The sequence below is a fragment of the Sceloporus occidentalis genome, unplaced genomic scaffold (assembly GCF_023333645.1).
Source record: "Sceloporus occidentalis isolate IW3139 unplaced genomic scaffold, rSceOcc1.0.p SCAF_5, whole genome shotgun sequence".
NCBI lineage: Eukaryota > Metazoa > Chordata > Lepidosauria > Squamata > Phrynosomatidae > Sceloporus > Sceloporus occidentalis.
Window position 1 is genome coordinate 175,686,381 of NW_028316985.1, and position 22,078 is coordinate 175,708,458.

The 22,078-nt window shown below is 40.7% G+C and overlaps 1 protein-coding gene across 3 annotated transcripts; it reads left to right on the plus strand.

Moving 5' to 3' along the window:
* The first annotated feature begins 1,667 nt into the window (after nucleotides 1-1,667).
* On the plus strand, nucleotides 1,668-21,352 carry LOC149313186 (placenta-specific gene 8 protein-like). Of its 3 annotated transcripts, none has more exons than XM_089527120.1 (5): nucleotides 1,668-1,779; nucleotides 14,580-14,699; nucleotides 16,242-16,366; nucleotides 18,550-18,659; nucleotides 21,176-21,352. In XM_089527120.1, exons 2-4 carry the CDS (start codon nucleotides 14,591-14,593, stop codon nucleotides 18,652-18,654), a joined length of 339 nt encoding a protein of 112 aa, XP_089383246.1. In that variant the 5' UTR covers nucleotides 1,668-1,779; nucleotides 14,580-14,590; the 3' UTR covers nucleotides 18,655-18,659; nucleotides 21,176-21,352. The 3 variants fall into 3 exon arrangements, with proteins under 3 accessions (XP_089383246.1, XP_089383245.1, XP_089383247.1); XM_089527119.1 differs by lacking the exon at nucleotides 1,668-1,779 and adding an exon at nucleotides 1,814-1,974; XM_089527121.1 differs by lacking the exon at nucleotides 1,668-1,779 and adding an exon at nucleotides 11,490-11,505.
* Nucleotides 21,353-22,078: the final 726 nt, after the last annotated feature.

The window sequence follows — 22,078 nt, forward strand, 5'->3', positions numbered from 1 at the left end:
TTGTAAGTCTTCTAGAATGAATCTGTGGTCAAAGTCTAATAGGTCTTGGCCATAGAGTTGCTCTGGAGGACCTAGAGATTCCTAAAGAAATAAAAAAATAGTGGCAATTTATTTGTGGTTTTCCCCCTTTCAAGGGGGATGTGCCCCTAGCCCAGTGAATGTGGAGGGATGACTGTATTCAAAATTGCCTCTCTCTGCCTCTACCTCCCTTCTCCCTTAGAGACTAGCATGTCCAGCTTGCCTTATACTCCCCTCTTCAAAGCTACACAAAATCATGTTGCTGGAAAAGGTCATTCTGATCTTGATGACGGGGCCAATCAGAGAACTTCAGGATTGGCTCCATACTAGAAAAAATGACTTAGAGAAGGAGAAAAATGGTTCTTCTCTTCTTTATCTCAGAGCTGTGAAGCTCCCATCTGAGTGCACTGTTGAAGAATCATAAAACTGGAAGAGACCACAAGGGCCATCCAGTCCAATGCACTGCTTGCAGGAATGCACAATCAAGAGTGTAGAACTATCTGAGTTCTACAGGATTCTATCAGCCCAGAGACTTATCTCTCTCCATTGTGGGTGCTAGGACCAGCTCAAAGAGATATGACACTCCACCCTGAAACACACATTTTGCATGTCAAAGATGGCTGCTGCTTGTCACACTAAAATCTTTACCATGCCCACAGGGAAGTTCCAACGAAATTGTAGCCTGTTCTTAGTGACTGGGGGACCCAAGACAAGCTCAGGGAGGGGTCACACCCCACCACAAAAATCAAAATTTTGTCAACAAAGATGGCTGCCCTCAGGGACAGATTTTGGGTTCATGAGGGCCTAGTGTTCTGCGATTCCAAAAACTAATGGGAGGTCCCCCCTGGAACTCCCAGAATCCTCAGAACCTCAGAGACCAAAAGGGGACCTCTTCCAAAAGTTATGTACTTCCTTCAGGATCACCCCAAAATAAGGAAGATGGGACTAATAGGGCCACTAGTCACTTTTCATTTGATGAGAAATTCCTCTCTAATACTACCCTTCTTGCCTAAAAGCTGCCCCTCCCTTCCAGTATGTAGTCATTATTGATCTAAATGTTTATGTTGTGTTGTGGATCAGGGTGAGGAACCTTGGGCCTTGTTGTTAAATCTGGTCTCTTGATTTCCCTAAACTACCACATATCAACATTTGGCATTTTCCCAGTTTTTGTATGTTTCCTTCCCATTTTGAAAGGTTGCCATGCTTTCTCCAAGGCTTAGCTATTGGTGGTTAGAGCTTTAAGCTAAATTATGGTGTCATTGTTTGGCTGCATTCATTTGCCTTCGATCACACCCGCCAGTGGAATAACTCCCCCCAATCTCCTCTGAAACTGAATTTTGTCCTCAGGCTCAACAAGGTACCCCCACCAATTTGGAGAAACTACGATGAAAAGATGGGCGTATGAGCATTTAAACTGTGTATCCAATGCATGTTGACCTGAAAGGAAGCACCATGTTGAGGTCATTGATGTGACATTCTCCCAGCTAAATGTACATAGGCGTGCTCCCTAAATAAATAAATTGCTTTCTTTGTGACCAAACATGGCCCATTTATTTTCTTATTTAAAAAAGCTTTATGAAAAAAAATCCCTATGGGTAGGTCTCCACCTCATTGGTTTTTGATCTGCAGCCAACTTCCTCAAGCAGCAACAAATAGGTAACTGCTATCTGGAAGGAGCAACACAGGTTGGCTGTTAGTCTGAACTATCTCTACAGATACACTTGAATTTGCAGAGTATCTTTGTCTTTCTCTGAACACTCGGTAAGTAGCATGTAAGCAAACTGCACATCCCTGTGTCTAATGCTATTATGTGCTTTTCTTTAAATATTCTGAAGTACTGAATCAAGCTGATAGAAAAATCTCAAGGAAATGGATGTAACAATTCCACTCCAGAATACCAAATGATTACTTTGATTTTTTTTCCATATGTGGTGGACTTGTTAAGAAGACAAAAAGGTACTGGTCTAAGATTTACATGTTGAGCTAAAACAAAAAATAAAAGTAGATTTTGTAGTTATCAGAAATATTTTTGTTGGGCATTATGGATAAAGAACTACAGAGCAAATATGGATTATATGACAACAGCAGCAAGAATATGGTTTGCTCAGATTTGGATTTGCATTGAAGCACTGACAATAGAAGAATGGATTGTTATGGTCACTGAATGTATGTGTGTGTATATGTTTAATAAAAAATTAAAATTAAAAAAGAAGTAGCCCAAATGGCCAAACTACTGTGGGTTTCTACAGGATAAACTGAGTGAAGAGTTTTGGAAAGATTGGAAACTGTTTATGGATTTTTGGAGCAAATAGAAATATAGCAATGCAATAATTTGTGGTGATGGTTTTTAGTAATTGCAATAGGATTATTTATTGCAATTGGATCAGTAATGGTCAAATAATACTTTCCCTCCCTCTTTACTTTTCTCTCTCATTACAGTCAGAATTGAGAGGTCAGAGCCACATTGTGTGCTAGTTGTCTCTTCCCCCTTCTTTTCTTTCTGTCTTTTTGTTCTCTGAATGTATATTACTTTGATTGTAAATTAGAATGTTAATGTTAAAATTAATAAAATGATATATTTTTTAAAAAAGAAGAGGAAAAGAAATCAGAAAGCAAAAGCAAAGCTCAAGGCAGGTGTAATAGTGTTTTTTGTGGGTTTTTCAGGCTATGTGGCCATGTTCTACAAGAGTCTATTCCTGACATTTTGCCAATAAACTCTTCTAGATCATGGCCACATAGCCCCAAAAACCCACAAAAACCTATGGATTCATGCTGTAATAGTATTACTTTTGTCTATCAAAAGCAAATAGTCCAGAACTGGCTATCCAAATATATTATCCAAGCCAGAAAAATCAGGATGGCATTTGTGAAGAAACCAGGATGGTATTTGTTTCTTTTTCATTATATATTCTTTTCCCAAAGGTTTCACTGGGAAAGAGCTAGGATACATGATCTTATTGAGAGTGTAATAATCTGTAATAATTGTAATAATGTGACAAAAATTTATTCTGATCCAGGCTGAAATCCTAGCAACAATTACATGGCAGTAAGATCCATAGCGAGAGCCAGCATGGTTTAGTGGTTTGAGTGTTGGACTATGACTCTGGAGACCAGGGTTCAAATCCCTGCTTGGCTATGGAAACCCACTGGGTGACCCTGGGTAAATCACAGTCTCTCAGCCTCAGGGGAAGGCAATGGCAATCCTCCTCTGAACAAATCTACGGAGAGGCGATACGAGCAGCAAAGAACTCGTTCTATGGTGCTCTTATCGCGTCCGCGGAGTCGCGTCCAGCAGAGTTGTTCAGGGTAGTCAGGGAGCTAACTCAGCTCCCTCCTGCCCTGAACCAGATCCTTGAACCTTCTAAGGCCTGCTGTGACCAATTTAATAACTTCTTCGCGGATAAAACTTCTCGGATAAGCGAAGGTCTTAACGCCGACATTCAGGCAGAACCTAGAGTAGAGGTATCCAGGGCCTCCGTGGACTTTATTAAACTGGATCGGTTTGAGTTGGTAAGTACCGATGATGTGGACAAGATCCTCGGAAGTGTTTGGAAGACAACCTGCTCTCTCGATCCCTGTCCCTCGTGGCTAGCAGCCCAGGGGGGACCGGCTGCAACTTTATTGTTACACCGGATTATTAATACATCTCTGAGGGATGGGCAATTTCCATCTGCTCTTAAATTGGCCATAGTAAAACCTTTATTAAAAAAGCCCTCCCTCGACCCTCTGGTGCATAACAATTATCGGCCAGTTTCACTGCTGCCATTTCTGGGGAAGGTGATCGAGAGGGCGGTTGCAATCCAGCTTCAGGGGGTCTTGGATGAAACGGATTATCTGGACCCATTTCAAACTGGCTTTCGGGCGGGTTACGGGGTTGAGACGGCCATGGTCGCCTTGTTCGATGATCTCCGTCTGGGCATCGACAGGGGAAGCGTGTCCCTGTTGGTGCTCTTGGACATCTCAGCGGCTTTCGATACCATAGACCATGGTATCCTTCTGGGGTGCCTGGCAGAGGTGGGAATCGGGGGCACTGCGCTCCAGTGGTTCCGGTCCTACCTCTCCGGGAGGTCTCAGATGGTGCAGCTGGGAGACGTGTGCTCCGATGAGAGGGCCCTTAAAACTGGGGTCCCTCAAGGAGCGAACATTTACATGAAACCGCTGGGAGAGATCATCCGGAGACATGGGGCGCGGGGTTATCAGTACGCTGATGACACCCAAATAGTCTTCTCTATGTCTCCGACTGATGCAGTGACTGAGGATGGCGTCTCTCCTCTCGTGGCCTGTCTGGAGTCAGTAATGGGCTGGATGAGGGAAAACCAACTCAAGCTGAATCCAGAGAAAACGGAGGTACTCGTGATAGGTTCCCCTGGTCCAGGAATGGCGGCGGTTCCACCTGTCCTGAATGGGGTCACACTCCCTGTGAAGGACTCCGTGCGCAGTCTGGGGGTGCTTCTTGACTCGTCTCTTCGCCTGACTGCTCAGGTGAATGCGACGGTCAAGAGCACCTGTCATCAGCTTCGGCTTATTCGCCAGCTGCGCCCATACCTGGCCCAGAGGGACCTTGAAACTGTGGTACACGCCCTGGTAACCTCGAGACTGGATTTCTGCAATGTACTCTACATGGGGCAACCCTTATACCAAACCCGGAAGCTTCAAATGGTGCAGAACATGGCAGCCAGGCTGGTCACTGGTACGTCCAGGGCCAGCCATATAACACCGGTATTAAAAGATCTCCATTGGCTGCCCATTCGCTTCCGGGCGCAATATAAGGTGTTGGTGATGACCTATAAAGCCCTAAATGGCTTGGGCCCAGGATACCTGAAGGACCGCACCCTCAGAACATCTGGGCAGCAACTACTTAGGGTTCCCGGGGCGAGGTTTGTCTCCACTACCAGGAGGACATTTTCCATCGCCGCCCCGGCCCTTTGGAACACGCTGCCCACAGAGCTCCGCTCAGCTACCTCCCTGGCCCAATTCAGACGGGATCTTAAGACCTTCCTGTTCAGGACTGCATTCCCTGAATAAGGTCCTATAGGCCTCCCCCGCCGCACTGGCAACGGGGTTGGCTAACCTGGGGCCTTTTGTTTTTATGTTTTTTGTAATATTGTAATTATTATGGTGTATGATTTTAATGTTTATGTTTATTCCTTATTGTATTTTAACTGCTGTAAACCGCCCTGATCTGATGGAAGGGCGGTATATAAATAAAATTTTTATTATTTATTATTTATTATCTTGCCAAGAAACCCCCATGATAAGTTTGCCCTAGGGTCCACTATAAGTCAGAAATGACTTGAAGGCATACAACAACAACAACAACAACATCCATAGCAGGTTTCCTGGGTCTTAACCTCTGACTAAGATGAGAACAGGGATTCATTTAAAAGTTTGTATCTTTTTAATAAAAATGTAGGAAAGTTAACTTTTTAAATGTTCAGAGTTGAAGGAACTTGAGAGTTAAAATATTAAAATGCAAGAGGAACTGAAACTGGTTGAGAGCATTCAAGCAAGAAGAAGTGAAGCTGACTGTTCTCAACTGAGAAGAAACGAAACTGATAGATTTTCCATTCAGGTCAATTTTTGATTGTTTAACTCTTTCAAGTCTGTTTTTGAATCACTGTCAAGTTATAGTCTACTATATTCGTACTGAATTAGGATTGCCATCTCTATTTTTATGATGGGTTCCTCCTTTTTAATATTAATATAATCAGTCCTCTTTATCCACGGATTCAAGCATATGCAGCTTGAAAATTTCCCAAAATGTATAAATTCCAAAAAGCACACATTGAGCTGCCATTTTATACAAGGAACACCATTTTACTGTCCATTGTATTTAATGGGACTTGAGCATCCACTGATTTTGGTGTTCATGGGGTCCTGGAAGTGGAACCAAACCCCCACGGATACTGAGGGTCCACTGTATTGCAGGCAAATAAAATATGATTCTCTCCATCCTACGAAAAGCTTTACCTCTTTACTTTCTTCTTTGAATTTGTTCTTTGAAAAAAGCCAGTACAGTATTCTTTGTTTTGGATTAAAATAATTCTGAAAGTGTAATGTCCTACCTCATCTAAGGGCGTTGGTTATCACCTTTAAAGCCCTATCTTCCTTATAATCCACCCTGTACACTCAGGTCCTCTGGGAGGAATTTACTGCAGCCAAAGAAGATCAGATTGGCTGCAGTTTCCCAGGGGACCATTTCATCCGCCGCTCAGAAACTTGTGGAATGACCTGCCGGAAGAGATCCATCAAATTACCAACCTTGACGCTTTTAAAAAGGCTGTCAAGACAGATCTCTTCCAGCAGGCCTTCCTAGGCTGACCTGCCATTAAAATGATAACCCTGTCTGTTCCTAGCTGTTCTATTCTATTCACTCATCTTTTAACTGTTTTATAACTAATTTTAATCTTTAATTTGTAATTGATTGGGGGTTTTTAATGTTGGTGGAAGGTTGGCATTGTGAAATTTTGATTATGTTATGCTATGTATGTTTTGTCTTTTTGTAACCTGCCTCGATCTGTAGGGAGAGGCGGGATGATGATGATGATGATGATGATGATGATGATGATGATGATGATAATAAACTGAACCAAAACCTTTTTTAGCTTAAGCAATGTTAGAACATCATGTTCTGAAAAATTGATCATAAATTTAAGCATGGTAGTTTCCAAAAGTAAATGCTGGGAGGCAGCATGAAGATGTTCTCGGAAAGGGCTGAGACTCCCATGTAAGTGTGTAGATAATCTTGGGGAATTTACAGTGCAAGCCTATATATGACTCCTCAGAGGCAAGTTTTATTGAGTTCTGGGGGTTTACTCCCAGACAATACTACTTCCAGAGAGCAGACATAGGAGATTGTCACATTACTAATAAACCCGATTTACCTCTTCCAAGTTATATTCGAATTTGGGATGCAGCCTAGGATTATCACATGGATTTTGCCACCATTGCCACCTCCCAACTGCATCCAGCCAAAACTCCGGCTAAAATCTGCCCTCAGCTGGCTAATTTGCAAAGTCAAGAAGCTCCCAAAAGTGAAAAGTGGCTGGTTGAGGGTGGATTTTAGCCTGGATGCAATCAGGAGGTGGCAACGGCGGCAAAATCCATGTGATAATACCCAGCAGCATTCCGAATTTGAATGTAACTCAGAAAAGGTGAATCGGGTCAATTAATAATGTGATAATCTCAATAGTACTGTATAATCCAACTGTCCCAATTTGTAGGGACAGTCCCAATTAATCCTCTGTCATCCCACTTTTTAAAATGCTATCATAATATCTCAGTTTTCTCCTTCATCCTCATCTTACTTCAGTTGCTGCAAACATGATTGCATGACTCTGAATCCTATTTTGTTTCGGACTAGAGTAGAGCGATTGGATCCATTGGATATTTCAATTAATAAACTCTAGTTGGGACTAACCAACTGGTTTCCAGCCATACGGTTTCACATCATTGGATGCTGCATATGTATTTATTAGTGCCTTCAGTGTATCATTTGATTCACTGGGATTGTAGCAATAGCTGTTGTGCATCTTCCATTGCATCAAGAGACAATAAGCAGGCACATTGGTAGATACAGTTGTTGCACAATACTGATATTCAGGACAAGGGATATTCAGAACAAGGGTTTATGCAACCACTGTGATACTGCATGAGTACCAATTTACACTATATGCAAGCATGGTGTAGACTAGGATTTTATCAGGGACATAGCCTGCAACTTCTTCCCCCCTCTTTCCTTCTTCCTCCTCCTCTGTGCTTTTGCCAGAAAAAAGTCTTGCGTGGAAGGAGAGGAAGAGGAGGAAGAGGAGGAGGAGGAGGAAGAAGAAGAAGAAGGAAGACACACAGGAAGGAAGGGGAAAAGGAAGGAAAAACAATAGAAAAGAAGGAAGGAAAGAAAGAAAGAAGGAAGGCTCTAAAAGGAAATATAAAAGAAAGAAAAGGTGACTTCTGACTTTCCTTTCAACATTTATATCCACATACAATATAGTAAAATATAGTTACATAATAATAGTAATAATAATCAACTTATCAACTACAAGTTGAGTCTTTCTTATCCAAAATGCTGAGGACTAGATGTATTTTGGATTTTGGAGTTTTTCAGAGTTTGGTATATTTATATATATTTTATATAAGGCAAACCTATCATGGGGTTTTCCTGGCAACTTTTTTTTAGAGGGGGTTTCTCTGAGGCTGAGAGAGTGTGACCTGCCCATGTTCACCCAGTGAGACTCCTATCCACGATTTAAATCCACTCCCCACCCCTCTCCATTTTCTTTCTGGAAGGGACCTTGCTTATGTTGAAGGGAAGACCACCAATCCTCTGAACCTCAGAATTATTGTTTCAATGCTCAGTCTTAGAAGCAGTGGGTGTCTTTCATTCTCCTCCTCTCTCTTAGCCAAAGACCCCCTCCTCATTTCACCACCCTCTTGATGCATGGGTTTGGCTGATTTTAACCTCTGGAATTTTATATTTGTATTTTATGTTTTATATTTGTAATTTTTAAAATATATGTTTTACTATTTTAATTGTTGTTTTAATATGTTTTATATATATTGTTAGCCACCTTGGGTCCCACTTTGGGAGAAAGGCAGGATAAAAGTAAAATAAAATAAAATAAATATGTGGGCTACCAAAACCTGGATAGGAAAAGCAAACCGTGACTGGGAGGAAGTCCACTTCCAGATTGGAAAAACAGATATCTATATATCTATATCTGTATCTATGTATAAATGTTAAACAGTGTATGGTGTGCTAGCAACCAGAGGCTTCCAGGAAATCCTTCTCCTTTTTTAACGAAATAATAATAATAATAATTATTATTATTATTATTATTATTATTATTATTTTGGTATTGGGGAGGATGGATGGGAGGACCACAAAAGAATGACCCAGGGCCACAAATGGCCCATAGCTGCCCTATTTAATCCTCCTACTCCATAATGGTTCGATCACTGGACTACTACGACTCTGGAGTCCAGGGTTCGATTCCCAACTGGACCATACAAAGCCACTGGGTGATCTTTTGCAAGCCACAAATGCATCTGAGGAAGTAGACTGAAGTTTAGGAAAGCTCATGCTACCAGTTTCTTTCTTTCGGTGAGTCTCAAAAGTGCTACAAGACCTCTCTACATATTATTATTATTGGATCTAAATGCATCTGAGGAAAACTGACATCTAGGAAAACTTATGCTGCCAATGTGTTTCTTTCAACTAGTCTCAAAGGGGCTACATGATCTCTCTACATATTATTGTTATTGTTGTTGCATCTAAATGCATCTGAAGAAGTAGACTGTCTCCAAAAGCTCATGCTGTCATTTTCTTTCTTTCAGTTAGTCCCAAAGGTGCTACAAGATCTCTCTACATATTATTATTATTATTATTATTATTATTATTATTGCATCTAAATGCATCTGAGGAAGTAGATTGAAGTCTAGGTGTTGGTGCGCTTTCTTTCTGAGAGGAGGAAGCCAGGGAGCAAGCCCTCTTTTTTCTTTTTTCTCCCCTTCCCTTCACTCCAAGGGCAAACTTCTCCACCGACTCAAAAACTTCTTTCTGTGTTGGGGGGGCACTTAGTCTGGACCCCCCCTTCCCAAAATCCTGGCTACGTCCCTAAGAAAGAATAAGTTATTTTAAAATATACTGTATATAAATTGAGTTTTCTCCCAAGAACTATGTATGCACTTGTTTGTTTGCCCACACCCCCAACCAACCCACTCTTCCACAGCAATCCAGCACTTGCAGGATTTATTTTTATTCCCAGTTTTCATGCTGGCTAGGAGACTCCTGGGAGTTACAGGCCAAAAAAAGGAACTTCCCCAAGTTCTATGCAGCTACTTTGAAAAGTTCAGATTGTTTTATAGTTGACTCCAGGCTTGAGGATGATGCAGCAATGCGCTCTTGTAGTAGGTCTCTTCTTAGGGAGAGGCTTACAGTGGGCTTGCTGTCAGAGATGGTCAGCAATAGTGGCCTGATATGATAATTCACCCACAAAGCTCTGCTATATGACTTAATGCAATGCATAATCAAACTGGAATTCACTTCCAGACAACATCAACTATAGCCTTTATTACATTCAACAGGCCATTAGGCAAAATATTAATTACATAGACATGTTAAAATAACCCTGTAAAACTTAGAATCATAGAGTTGGAAGAGACCCCAAGGGCCATCAGTACAAACCCCTGCCATGCAGGAACACAGAATCAAAGCACCCAAACAGATGGCAGTCCAGCCTTTGTTTAAAAACCTCCAAAATAAGGAGATGCCACCACCCTTCAAGGAAGGGTGTTGCACACTCAAACAGCATTTACTATCAGGTAGTTTTTCCTAATGTTGAAGTGGAATTTCTTTTCCTGAATCCATTGCTCCAAGCCCTATTCTTTGGAGCTGCAGAAAACAAGCTTGCTCCATCCTCAACATGACACCTCTTCAAGTATTCCACCTAAACATTAGGAAGAACTGTTTGGCAGTGGAATACGTTGCAGAATGGCCAGCTGTCACAAGTGCTTTGATTGTGTACTCCTGCATGGCAGGGGGTTGGACTGGATGGTCCTTGTTATCTCTTATTTATTTTGTTATTAGGTTTACATCCTGCCATTCTCTCAAAATGTGATTCAAAGCAGCTTGGATCTTCCAGCTGCCCCCTTGGTGATGATGGACAGGGAGGAGGTGGCACAAATTCTGGATTCCTGCAGCCGCCATAGAAAGTGACAATATCTGATCAATTGGGTGGGTTACAGACCAGACCAGTGCTCCTGGGAAGATGCCACAGGCATCCAAACTCCAGACCTGGTCCACCAGTTGCACCAGCAATACCCAGCCAAGCCTAGACCTTCCCACTCCCAGGGAGAAGACTGTGGGGAGAGGACCACTGTTGTTCCTCACCTCCAGGACTCAGACTCAGATAGTGAAGCAGAGGGTCAAGCTAGTAAGACAAAGGGCAGAGAAGGCATGGCAGATTCTGAACAGCAAGGCATAGAACAAACAGCATGTACTGTGGCAGAATGAAGCAGAGAAAAGGAGGGGCTATGGAGGTTGAAGTGTTTAAGAACCAAATTCACCTGTTGACAACAGGCTATAAATCCCAGCACCTCCCTCAGGGAACTTGTTGCTCATGACAGTTCTGTCTGGTTCATGTTGCTTGATAACCTCAGACCTTGCTCCCTTTAATGACTAAGGTTTTGAATCTCCCTTTTGGGTTTGTAATTTGGTATTTATTGTTTAATTGTTTTATTCGCACTGGTCTGCTACACTGCTACGTCATCCTTGCTGGTGAGCCACACATCCCTTGGGGATTTTCTAGCATTCTGTTGCCTCCTGTACTTTCCTAGGGACTTGGACTTGTGTTGACATCAAAACAGGACAACTTTGTCTTATTTGTTCCTTTATTTTACTGTTACGTGCTGTATCTTCGTCTTTCCAAGAATTCATGCTGCTTTAATTGCACTCATATTGCTATTCTGCTACACACATCTTCCAGCAAGGTAATACTAATTCCTTTTATGATATTTCTAATGTTTATAACCTAATTGTTGTTATGCAAAGTTGCTCATGTGTCTCTGGGAGTATTGTACCACAGGGGAGTAAGTTTGGACAGAATCAAAGTATCATTAGGAGGAAACGCAACCTTGGACAGCAGGACTGTGAAAAACACAACCTAATCTCACCTGGGATGACAACTGCAGCCTTTTCCCATATATTTACAGTGCTCTTAATTTAATTGATTTATTTACTTCAGCCTTTTTCATGTGATCTAACTTATCTTTGTTTGATCACTTCCCAGCTTTATCAGCTCTTCTTTAGTTATATGCTTTCATAAACTGGATAGTAGGAGACCTCAAGCATATTGGCAACTCAGGAAACAGCTAATCATGGTTTTTCTCCTCTGTTAGTCACACACACACTCTGTCCTCAGACTTTCTCCTGACTATATTCCTCCACAAGATGAATTAGAAAACTATTATGAGACTATTGAAAAGGTTATAAAAAGGTTGGGGAAACATTGTTAAAAGATGGTAAAAGGATGTAAAAGAAAGCAATAAGGCAATGTAACCTAATGGAGAGTCAATACAAGCCTGACAGAAATGACTCAGTAGTCCTTTTTGTGGAATTCCTTGTTGTCATCATGTTGTCATAGGATGCCATGTACTGATGCCAAACTTTGTATATTATAGAAACATGTTTTATGTTTTAAATGTTTTATTTAAATGTTAGATCTAAATCTAAATGTTTTATCTGACTCTAAAATGATTTAGATGTTCTGTGCTACACATGCACAGTGCTTCTAACATTCTTGAATGCCAGCATTTCAGGGCCAAAACACACTGCAAAAATTATTCAGTTTGAGACTGCTTTAACTGAGCTGGCTCAATGCTAGGGAATTCTGGGAACTGTAGTTTTGTGAGACATTTAGCCTTTCAGAGAGCTCTGACAATAAACTACAATTCCCAGAACTCCCTAGCACTGAACCAGGGCAGTTAAAGCTGTCTCAAACTGGATTATTTCTGCAGTGTGTTATGGACCTCAGTCCCACAAACTACAGTTCATTGACAGGTTTAAGGAATCACTGTGCTGTTCATAGACAACAGGGATGAAAATCATGCTGTCCTCTAGATATTACTGGAGTGTAACTCCCAGCATTCTTGACCCTCAGAGGAGATTCTTCAACTTTAAAGGGCAAAAATATCCCTTTAAGGTTCAGTAATGACATCTATAGTACATTGTTTATACAGTGGACCCTTAATTAATAATAATAATAATTTGTTTTATTTATATACCGCTATTCCAAAGATCATAGCGGTGAACAGCAAGTAAGCTAATTAGCAAGTAAGCTAATTTGCCCCCAACAGTCTGGGTACTCATTTTAGCGACCTCGGAAGGATGCAAGCCTGAGTCGAGCTTGGGCCCTTTCGCTGGTCTTGAACTCGCAACCTTGTGGTTTCGAGTGAATGGCTGCAGTACAGGCATTTAACCACTGCGCCACCAGGGCTCCCTTGTTATACGTTGAGGCTTGGTTCCAAGATCCCCTGTGTATAACAAAATCCGTGTATGCTCAAGTGCCATTAAATATAATGAGATAGCAAAACGGTGTCCCTTATAAAAAAAATGTAAAATCAAGGTTTGATATTTGAAATGTACACTTTTGTTGAACATTTTCAAACCGTGGATGCTTGAATCCATGTATAAAATATCTGTGTATAAGAAGGGCCGACTGTAGTTTATTTAGCAGCACAAAGCTGGACAGAGTCACCTTGCAAACTCTAAACCGACTAGGTTGTTATACCAACCTTAAATAGAATTTTAACTAGAAATGTAAATTAAATTCCCTCAGAACAGAATTTAAACATTAATTTTCTACCCTGGTGTAGGAATGACTTTAAAAAATGTGCAGTTTTTGAATACATTCTCACAGGGGAGTAAGCTCTCTGTCCCACACTCATTTTGCTGCAGCCCTCCTCTAAACACAGTCATGGCAAGTCAAGTCACTTCATTTCCATACCTACAGGATTTTGAAACTGAATTGGCATTCTCACACACAAATGACTCATAAGGACTGTCCCTGGGCTTTCCACTCCACCAAATCATCAGAGGAAATAGACTGAAGTCTTCGAAAGCTTCTTTCTTTCATTTAGTTTCAAAGGTGCTACAAGATCTCTTTACATACTGTTTTTACAGACTAACACAGCTGTGCCTTTGAGCTGTAACAGTAATACAAACTCACCATAATGCATAAGCACTATTTTCCACACTATGCATGCCACATTTTCTCTTTGTATCTCACACCAGTGTTCTAGGTATTATTTTTGCCAGCTGAACATGACATGATGTTTGAGGATGGGCCCAGAATGCCTTGTACATGTTTACCTTAACATGAACCGAATTAAGCGCTTACGTTGTCTATGTTTAAGCAGAATTTTCTTCAGCATGGCTCTTCCTTAACTTTGGTTTCATGGTCACTCTCTGACATCTCCACATCACACAGTATTGGAGATATTGACTAGAGCTATTCAGATTTGCAGTTCAACATCTAGGGAATGCATGATTCCCATCCCAATATTGAAGCTGTTAGGGTTGCTGCTCTCTATATAATAGCTTCTTGATACTCGAAAAAATAAAGTGCATTAGGCTTTCTCACTTACTTTATCTGCATGTCAAGGAGAGTTGTGCTTGCTAATAGTATGTTACTATTAAAGAGAGAGAAAGAGAATTTGTTGGAAAGGCACATGGATCTATTTTCCTCCACGAAGCTAACTGCAAGCTTTCTTGTACACACAGACACCTTTAGAACTTCCCATACAAACAAGGAAAATGTGATAAGTTACCAGTACATGATGCTTGCACATAGGCACATTTGCCTTGTTCTGTTTGATCTATCACATAAAGACTGGTAGGAGCTCCCAGATAAGTAACAAACACAGATTGGCAATCAGATAATGTGTGGAAAGTCTTTTAATGAATCTCATGTTTTTATTTTTGTGCTGATTTACCATACTTTCTGTTTGCAATGTAATTTATTTTTTAAATTTCTCTCTCTTTTCCTTGTCTCTCCATTAACCAGCTGCCTGCAATATGAACCCTCAACCAGTAATTGTGACTCAGCCACAGATTATGGTGGTCCAGCAGCAGCGAAACCAGTGGCAGACCGGCTTATGTGACTGTTGTACCGACTGTGGCGTATGTGAGTGGCCTTGCAAATATTTCATTAGATGCTAAGCATGGACCTAATGGTGGAACCTACTGCCTAACCAGACCTGAAAATTTTCATAATAGGGTGGGAGGAACTCCTATTTGTAATTTTATTCCCTCCAACTGTATCTATTGGTCAGGGACAATCCAAATTAAAACTTCCACTGTTTCATGGGCTTTTAAAATGTCCCTCTTTCCTCCTTCCACCCAGCCGCCCACCCCCTCATTTGTCCTTTGCTGCAAACAAATTTCAAAGTGCAAAAGCAGTTTGTATTCCGTAAACTCAGAATGGGGAGAGGAAGGAGAGGCAGACTGTTCCAGGCAGAAGCAAACTGCTACAACTTCTAGTTTGTGAGTCTTTCCTCAGTAATAACTTGCTATATTGACCACTCTCTCATGTTGCTTGGCCACCTTTGTCTTGATTTTCATCTGTAAAATGTCAAGCCACATTTGCAGAAATAAAGCAGCTTGACACCACTTTAACATGGCTCAATGTTGTGGGATTCTGGGATTTCTAATTTTGTGAGATATTTAGCCTTCTATTGAAGAGCTCTGGTGCCACAACAAACTAGAAATCCCAGGATTCTATAGCATTGTGCCTTGGCAGTTAAAGTGGTGTGAAACTGCATTATCTTTTTAGTGCAGATACCACCACAGGGGCTATGTAATATATTTTTTACTGTGAGTAGACTAGGAGTAGTAGCATCAATAAATAAGCTATATACAGATGCCATATTTTATTACAAATAAATTCGAGTGACTTGCGGTGACCAACTTCACTACACTGTTCAATAAAAGGAAATGCTAAGATTTAAGTCTTCTTTGCTATAGTGGGTTGCAGGTAAAGACACTTTCTGCTTCTGTGGTTAGTCTCGTTTTCCTGTTTTCTTCTCTGTATTTGCAAGTTGTATAATAAATAGATTGAGTTGAGGCTGAAAAATGTGAGCAAACTCTGGCTATATTTTAAAGTTTGGAACTCAGCAATTGCACTTTTTATACTCGTGCCATGCTGTCTTCTAGTTATATGCCAGACATCCAACTGATTCATGCAATTGTCCCTTTCACCTTCACAGCAATCCAGAGCTTGGAAAAGTTACTTTTTAGACTACATTGCCCAAATCTCTCAACTCAGCTTCTTGGGAGGGGTATTTTGAGAGCTGTAATCCCATAAGTAACTTCCCCAGGTTCTGTAGAAACATATGAGTACCGTAGAAATGCAATGCTTGGAATGATGGAGAAAAAAGTAACTTTCTCAAGATAGGTAGTACTTGGAGAGCTTGGGATGTTACTTTTTAGATGAATGAATCTAACATGCTGAAAGTGGAAGAATGTCATGGGTCACAGGAAGAAGAAAAGAAATGCAAGTTAAATTCTTTGAAATGTCTGTAGGAGGTGTGGGCACAATCTGTAGAGCTCCAGATGTTGGTGGAGTGCAACTCCCATCGTCCTTCACAATTACTGTGCTGGCAGGGCTGATAGGGGTTGCAATGATATCCTCTAGAGACATTTAATGCTCTGCTTTGCCTCTCTCTAGTTTGCTGTGGACTGTTCTGCTATCCGTGTTTAGGATGCCAAGTGGCTGGAGACATGAATGAATGCTGCTTCTGTGGCTCAACTATGGCAATGAGGTCTGTCTACAGGACAAAATATGGGATCCCGGTAAGTGGTAGGCACACTTCAGGTTTATGAGATTTACTTTGTGTGTCCATGTGAGTTTGTGTTTTTACTAGAACTCCAAGACTGATCAACTGGAAGCAGGTGCAAAACAAAAACTTGGGAAAGCAGTAGGTACATGAGTTTTTGTAGCTCAAAACCCTCTCATGTAAAAAAAAATCCATCTGATTCTCTTGCTTCAACTTTCTTCATTCCAGCTGCGTAATTAAGAAGCAAATCTAAAGTGCTTTTGTTGTTGCCATTGTTAAGTTAGATGCCCTGATTCAATAGAACTGGAGAACAAGAATTGGTGCGTTCCAGTAAGCTGAAAGTTGATATTTTAAACACCATTCCTTTTCACAGCTAATTTTTATTTTATGAACCAGCAGCTCTTGTCTCTCTAGAACAAAAAGAAGCCTGAATTCTGGGAAATGTGGCTGGCAGAGCTGAGAATTTTGTATCCCCCACTCCCAAATTACAGTTCCCATGGTCTTATAGTGGAAGCAAGAATGGGTTTGTGCGAAATCAACTTTTAAGGTGTCACATGACTTTGTGATTTTATCTTCAATGGACCAAACTAATCCTTTTAAAAATAGGACTCTTGGTTGCTTTATAGTAAGAAGAAACTCAAAAGGGAGATCAGAGCAAGAGACTGCTGAGGAGGAATTTCCAAAGGGCTAGTCTGTTAGTCTATTGCAGAAAAATATTGAACAGTATCCTTCACACTAACCAATTTATTATAGCATGAGGTCTTGTGGATCTTCATCAGATCCAAGTGGGTTGTGTGGCAAAGAAAGTTCATGCTATATAATGTTTTGCTGAGCAGAAGTTGGTAGTAGTTCACAGGTGTTTGCCATACAACTGTCTCACTTGTCTTGACAAGAAGTTAACTAGGTTAATATTGGCAGTATTTTCTGTATCTAAATGTGCTGTTAATATTATCCCCACATATGCACAGCTCTGCACTTCCACATATGTGGAACAGTCTTCCTTTGGACCTCCGGCTTGAGGAGGATCTCACCCATCTTCATAAGAGTTTGAAGACCTTCTTCTTCAATTTGCAGGATTAAACTACTGTGTTATGCTTGAGGCTGCTGAGATGGATACTGGCTGATGGGATGCTGGGGATTTCATGTATATTTAAAGTGTCATGTTTTATTGTCTCTCTCTTTGACTGTATATGGTTCATGGAAAGGGTATTATAAATAACAATTTCTTTCATGGAAAGAGTATTATATATAATAATTATTACTACATGTTTCTGTACATACTTCGGAGTGGTTGACGGGAAGTCAAGGAAATGGTTAAAGTAGTTTGGGAGACCTGGAGGCAAAATTAGATGTCTTCCCATGATATCCAGAGATTACCTAACCTTTCTGCCTCCTATTCTAAAATGTTGTAATTGTTGGCTCTCTTCTATGTCCTGCTGATGTGCAGTGACAAAAACAAAACTCTAGGCCCACCAGAGATGCCAACTTACAGCACTATCTGAGATAAACACTCTCAACAGTAGCAGAGTACAGAAGCACCAGTTCAGTTTAAGCATTGGCAAAGCACTGACCACTTAAATAAACTCACAGACACTTGTTGATACCTTCCAAGCCTTTGGAGGTTCTTTATCTTAAGTTGCCTCCTCTCAACATTCACTGTCTGTAGTGCAACAATCCAACCCACTCTCTTCATGGAACCACACGTGCATTGAGTCTCAGTGCTGCTATACAGAGTGTTGGCTAAGGGCCATCACCTGGTGCTGCTTAGCATGATGCAATCTCTATAGCAAGCCTTTGCATCATGCTAGCTGCTGTGACTTAGCATTTCTAGCCACTCCAAATATTTTATAAACCGTTTAAAGGAACACTCTTCCAGCAGTAATGCCTCTCCTAATGCTTACTTGAGGGCAGTAAGAGCTTTACACTTGAAATATGCTGGTTGTTTCTATCCCACTGTTCTTCCTTTGACCCACCTTTGATTAGAATGTGACCCCCAAGAAATGAAATTTGGGCCAAAAGAGGTTCCCACTTCTTGGGGGACGGACACACACACTGCTTTGCATTTCCACACTTAGAAGTCAACTCAACCCCAGGAGCCTCCCCACAAACAGACTTTAGGAGGCCATTACAAGCAAGTACACCTAAATATAATTGTTTTCTTCCAAAATAAAGTCTCATTTTGTTCTTTTCTTTAAACAGGGATCCCTCTGTGATGACTTCTGCACTGTCCTTTGCTGCCCTGTTTGTTCTCTTTGCCAAATCAAGAGGGACATCAATAGGAGGAGAGACCTGGGCATCTTCTAGATTTGGTGGGTTTTGCTCAGTACATATCACTCATGGAGTTTAACCTTTGGAGAAAATGGTTTTAAAAAGAGACACTATGTGGTGTAATTCATGGCTTTACTATTTTGTTAATAAAGCTTTCAGGTACAGAATTTTTTTAAAACACTAGAGAACCCATGTGGTGTAGTAGTTTGAGCATTGTACTAAGACTCAGGAGACCAGGGTTTGAATCCCCACTGAGCCAAGAAAACCTGTTGGGTGACCTTGTGCAAGTCACACTCTCTCAGCCTCAGAGGATGGTAATGGCAAATCTTCTCTGAAGAAACTTGCCATGAAAACCGTGCTAGGTTCACCTTAGGGTTGCTGTAAGTCTGAAACGACTTGAAGGCACTCAACACACAATTCCCAAAACATTGTCACTCTAGCATGACCCAAGAAAGGGTGACCCAGTTGGAGCAATGCAGATTAAGAACTGGATTGATCCTTAATGACGGAAGGTCTAAAAATGTAAGTGCACTTCTTTCCTTTTTTTCCATTTTTGCTATCTCATCTATGGGAAAAACAAGTGTTGCTCATGATTGCAGTGAAGGGAAAAAATCTGTCCTGCACCTCCAATCTTGGGTGAACACGGGAGTACAGCTATGGGGGCGGGACACAAACTGAGGATATTAGGGGCCCCAAATAAAAATTCTACCCCATCCCCTTCAGTCTCTAAATTTCTAATGTTGCAGGGATCGAAACATTGAAAATTATTAACCCTTAGAATTCTTTTGTCTTATGTATTTGCATTCCTTTGATCCTTTTGCCTGCCCCTTTACATTGGACGCCCAAACTGTATTTGTAACTGAAGTTTCAAGTTACTGTAATGCTAGAAATTTGGGGACTGAAGGAAAATTTCATTTTGGAAGGAAATGCTTGCTTGCAAGAGGAATGCCCTCATTTTGCCCATTTGTGCTGAACCTTATTAAAGGATACCATACAGGAGGTCACACACAGATGACCCTCGTAAATACACAACTACTGGAGCGATAGAAATTTGCTAGCTAAAGTATAAGACTAAGAATCCATTATGAAAGGTTCTTATTAGGAAGCATATCCCATTCAACACAGTGCAATTTAGGCCTGATTTTTATTTCCCCCTGCCAGCTATTTTATTTATATGGAAACTACTAATTACTTCTCAACCGTTTTACAAATCCCATTCCGTTCCATTTTCTTATCTCTTAGCACCCTTAAACCTGACATGATTTAGCAATCTCATCTAAGTGCAGGATAGCAATAGCAATAACAAGTACATTTCTATACCACTTATCAGTGCACTTAAGCACTCCCTAAGCGGTTTACTCTACTTTCCTTGCATGGGGAAGGCACCAGAGAAGCAAAGATTGTCTCCTTGTTTGAAATGTTGGATGGTGAAGCTCTACTTGGAACTTGGGTAGCATCAAATGCCATGGGTAGCATCAGGGATGACATCAAAGATGTGGCAATAGCTCAGTGCCATCTGACTCATGAAGAGAGGGGACTTACCTCAGTATGATCTCTCCTCACTTACTCTGTTTTATAGGGAGTTCTTCTCCAGACTACTTTCTCCAGATCTAATTTCCTCATATCCCAGCCTTTAAGCTAGGACACCAAATTGGGGGGAAATATGAGCATCACATTCTTTGCAATATTTGTTTTTTTAAAAAAAATCTGTTTAAGAAAAGCAAAATAGTGCTAAACAATATAACCTGCAAGATGTACCTAGGGGTCTATCTACACCATAGAAATAATGCAGTTTGACAACACTTTTAAGTGGTGGCTCCATCCTATGGAATCCTAAGATTTGTCAATTTACAAGGTCTTTCGCCTTGTACAAATCCCAGGATTCTGTAGGATGAAGCCATGGTAGTTAAAGTGGCATCAAGCTGCATTATTTCTAAGATGCAGATGCACCCAAGGTCATTCTGTTTTACTTTCCAGCACCCATTTATGCCCTGACTGTTCAGTTTCTGAGGAGCTGTCATAGTATACACAGTTGTTTTGAAAATCTTATCCCTTTCAAATTTTGGCAGCAAGTTTCATTTAGTGAAAAGCCTGCCACCTCAACACACATCCAAGTACTTCTTTTTTAAAAAAAGCCTCCCTTTTCCCATCCCCATTCCAATGATGCCCGCTGCAGTTGCTTAGAATCTGGTTTTTATTGTTCAGAGCCCAGTAAATGAAAAGCTGGTCAGCCATTTTATTTTCTCCGTAATCATTTGTTCACTCCTTCTGCTATCTGTGTATCAACTGAATGGCAGTTGACAGGATATGAACAATTTACACATTATCTACATTGTTTTAAGCCAACCTCGGAGTAGATAAGTGGTGGCTGTATGCCTAAACTTGTTTACCTGCCACATTTTTATTGCAATTTTTCCTTCCTGAGTACTTTCCTCTAAGATACCATTACCCATAAAAATTTCTTATCTGGAAAAATTGGCCAGGTGGGAAAGATAAGTATGCTCCTGCTATAATACGAATGCTTACGCCCATCTACATGTTGTTTTTTGTCTTTCAGATTTGCCTAACAGTTACATGGTTCACTATCCTCCATTACCAGAAAGTGAAAATTTGAGCTTGTACTGATATTTTTGAATGGAGAAGTGCGTACTCTGCTCCTAATGCTTCATCTTTAATATGTAATTTTATACTGGAAAATTTATCTAGAAAATAATAAATAACCTTTCACTTCGTAGTGTTGGTAATGTTTCTTAAAATAGATGCACTGTGCTTCTAACAGAGCTCTGCTCTGTGCAAAAGCAGTATGCCTTGCTCCTTGTTCTGCTACTCACACCTTTGTACAAATGGCATCATCAATCCAAAAGCTATGTTTACTATTTAACTCTATATTGGCTTTGATGTCAGTAGCACTTCATGGAATAGAGATGTAACCCTGCCCCCCAAATGCTTACAACCCTCGGTGGGGGAAAAACTGGTGAAAGAATGGACAATACGGGGAAGGGGGAATTAGGATTTCTTCAAAGGCAGAGGAGGTGTTGAGCTATCTTAAAATTGTGCATTACGTTAAACCACAGAATCATCCACATTTTAAACACACACATATTTTGAATTGAATATTTTATTCTGCTTCTGTTAATTATGGGGAAGGTAAAGAGCTGTACAGGAAAATGAAATCTTACTTTACAACTATTCTACCTTCTCTGCTCTATCTTTCACCCAGAAATGCCCACTCTATTTTTAGTTAAGCCCCGATAACCACACACCTGCCCAAAATTCATATAAATCCAACAAGGGTTGTAAAAAACTTCAATGAACTCGCTTTCTTCCTGCTCTGTATATGAAGAGAGTCCATAAACATAAGCATACGTTACGTTTCAACTCATTTACTTACACAGATTTTAAAATACATTTAACAATAGCCACTTCCGAAGACTATAAATTCAACATGGAAAGTCTAGTG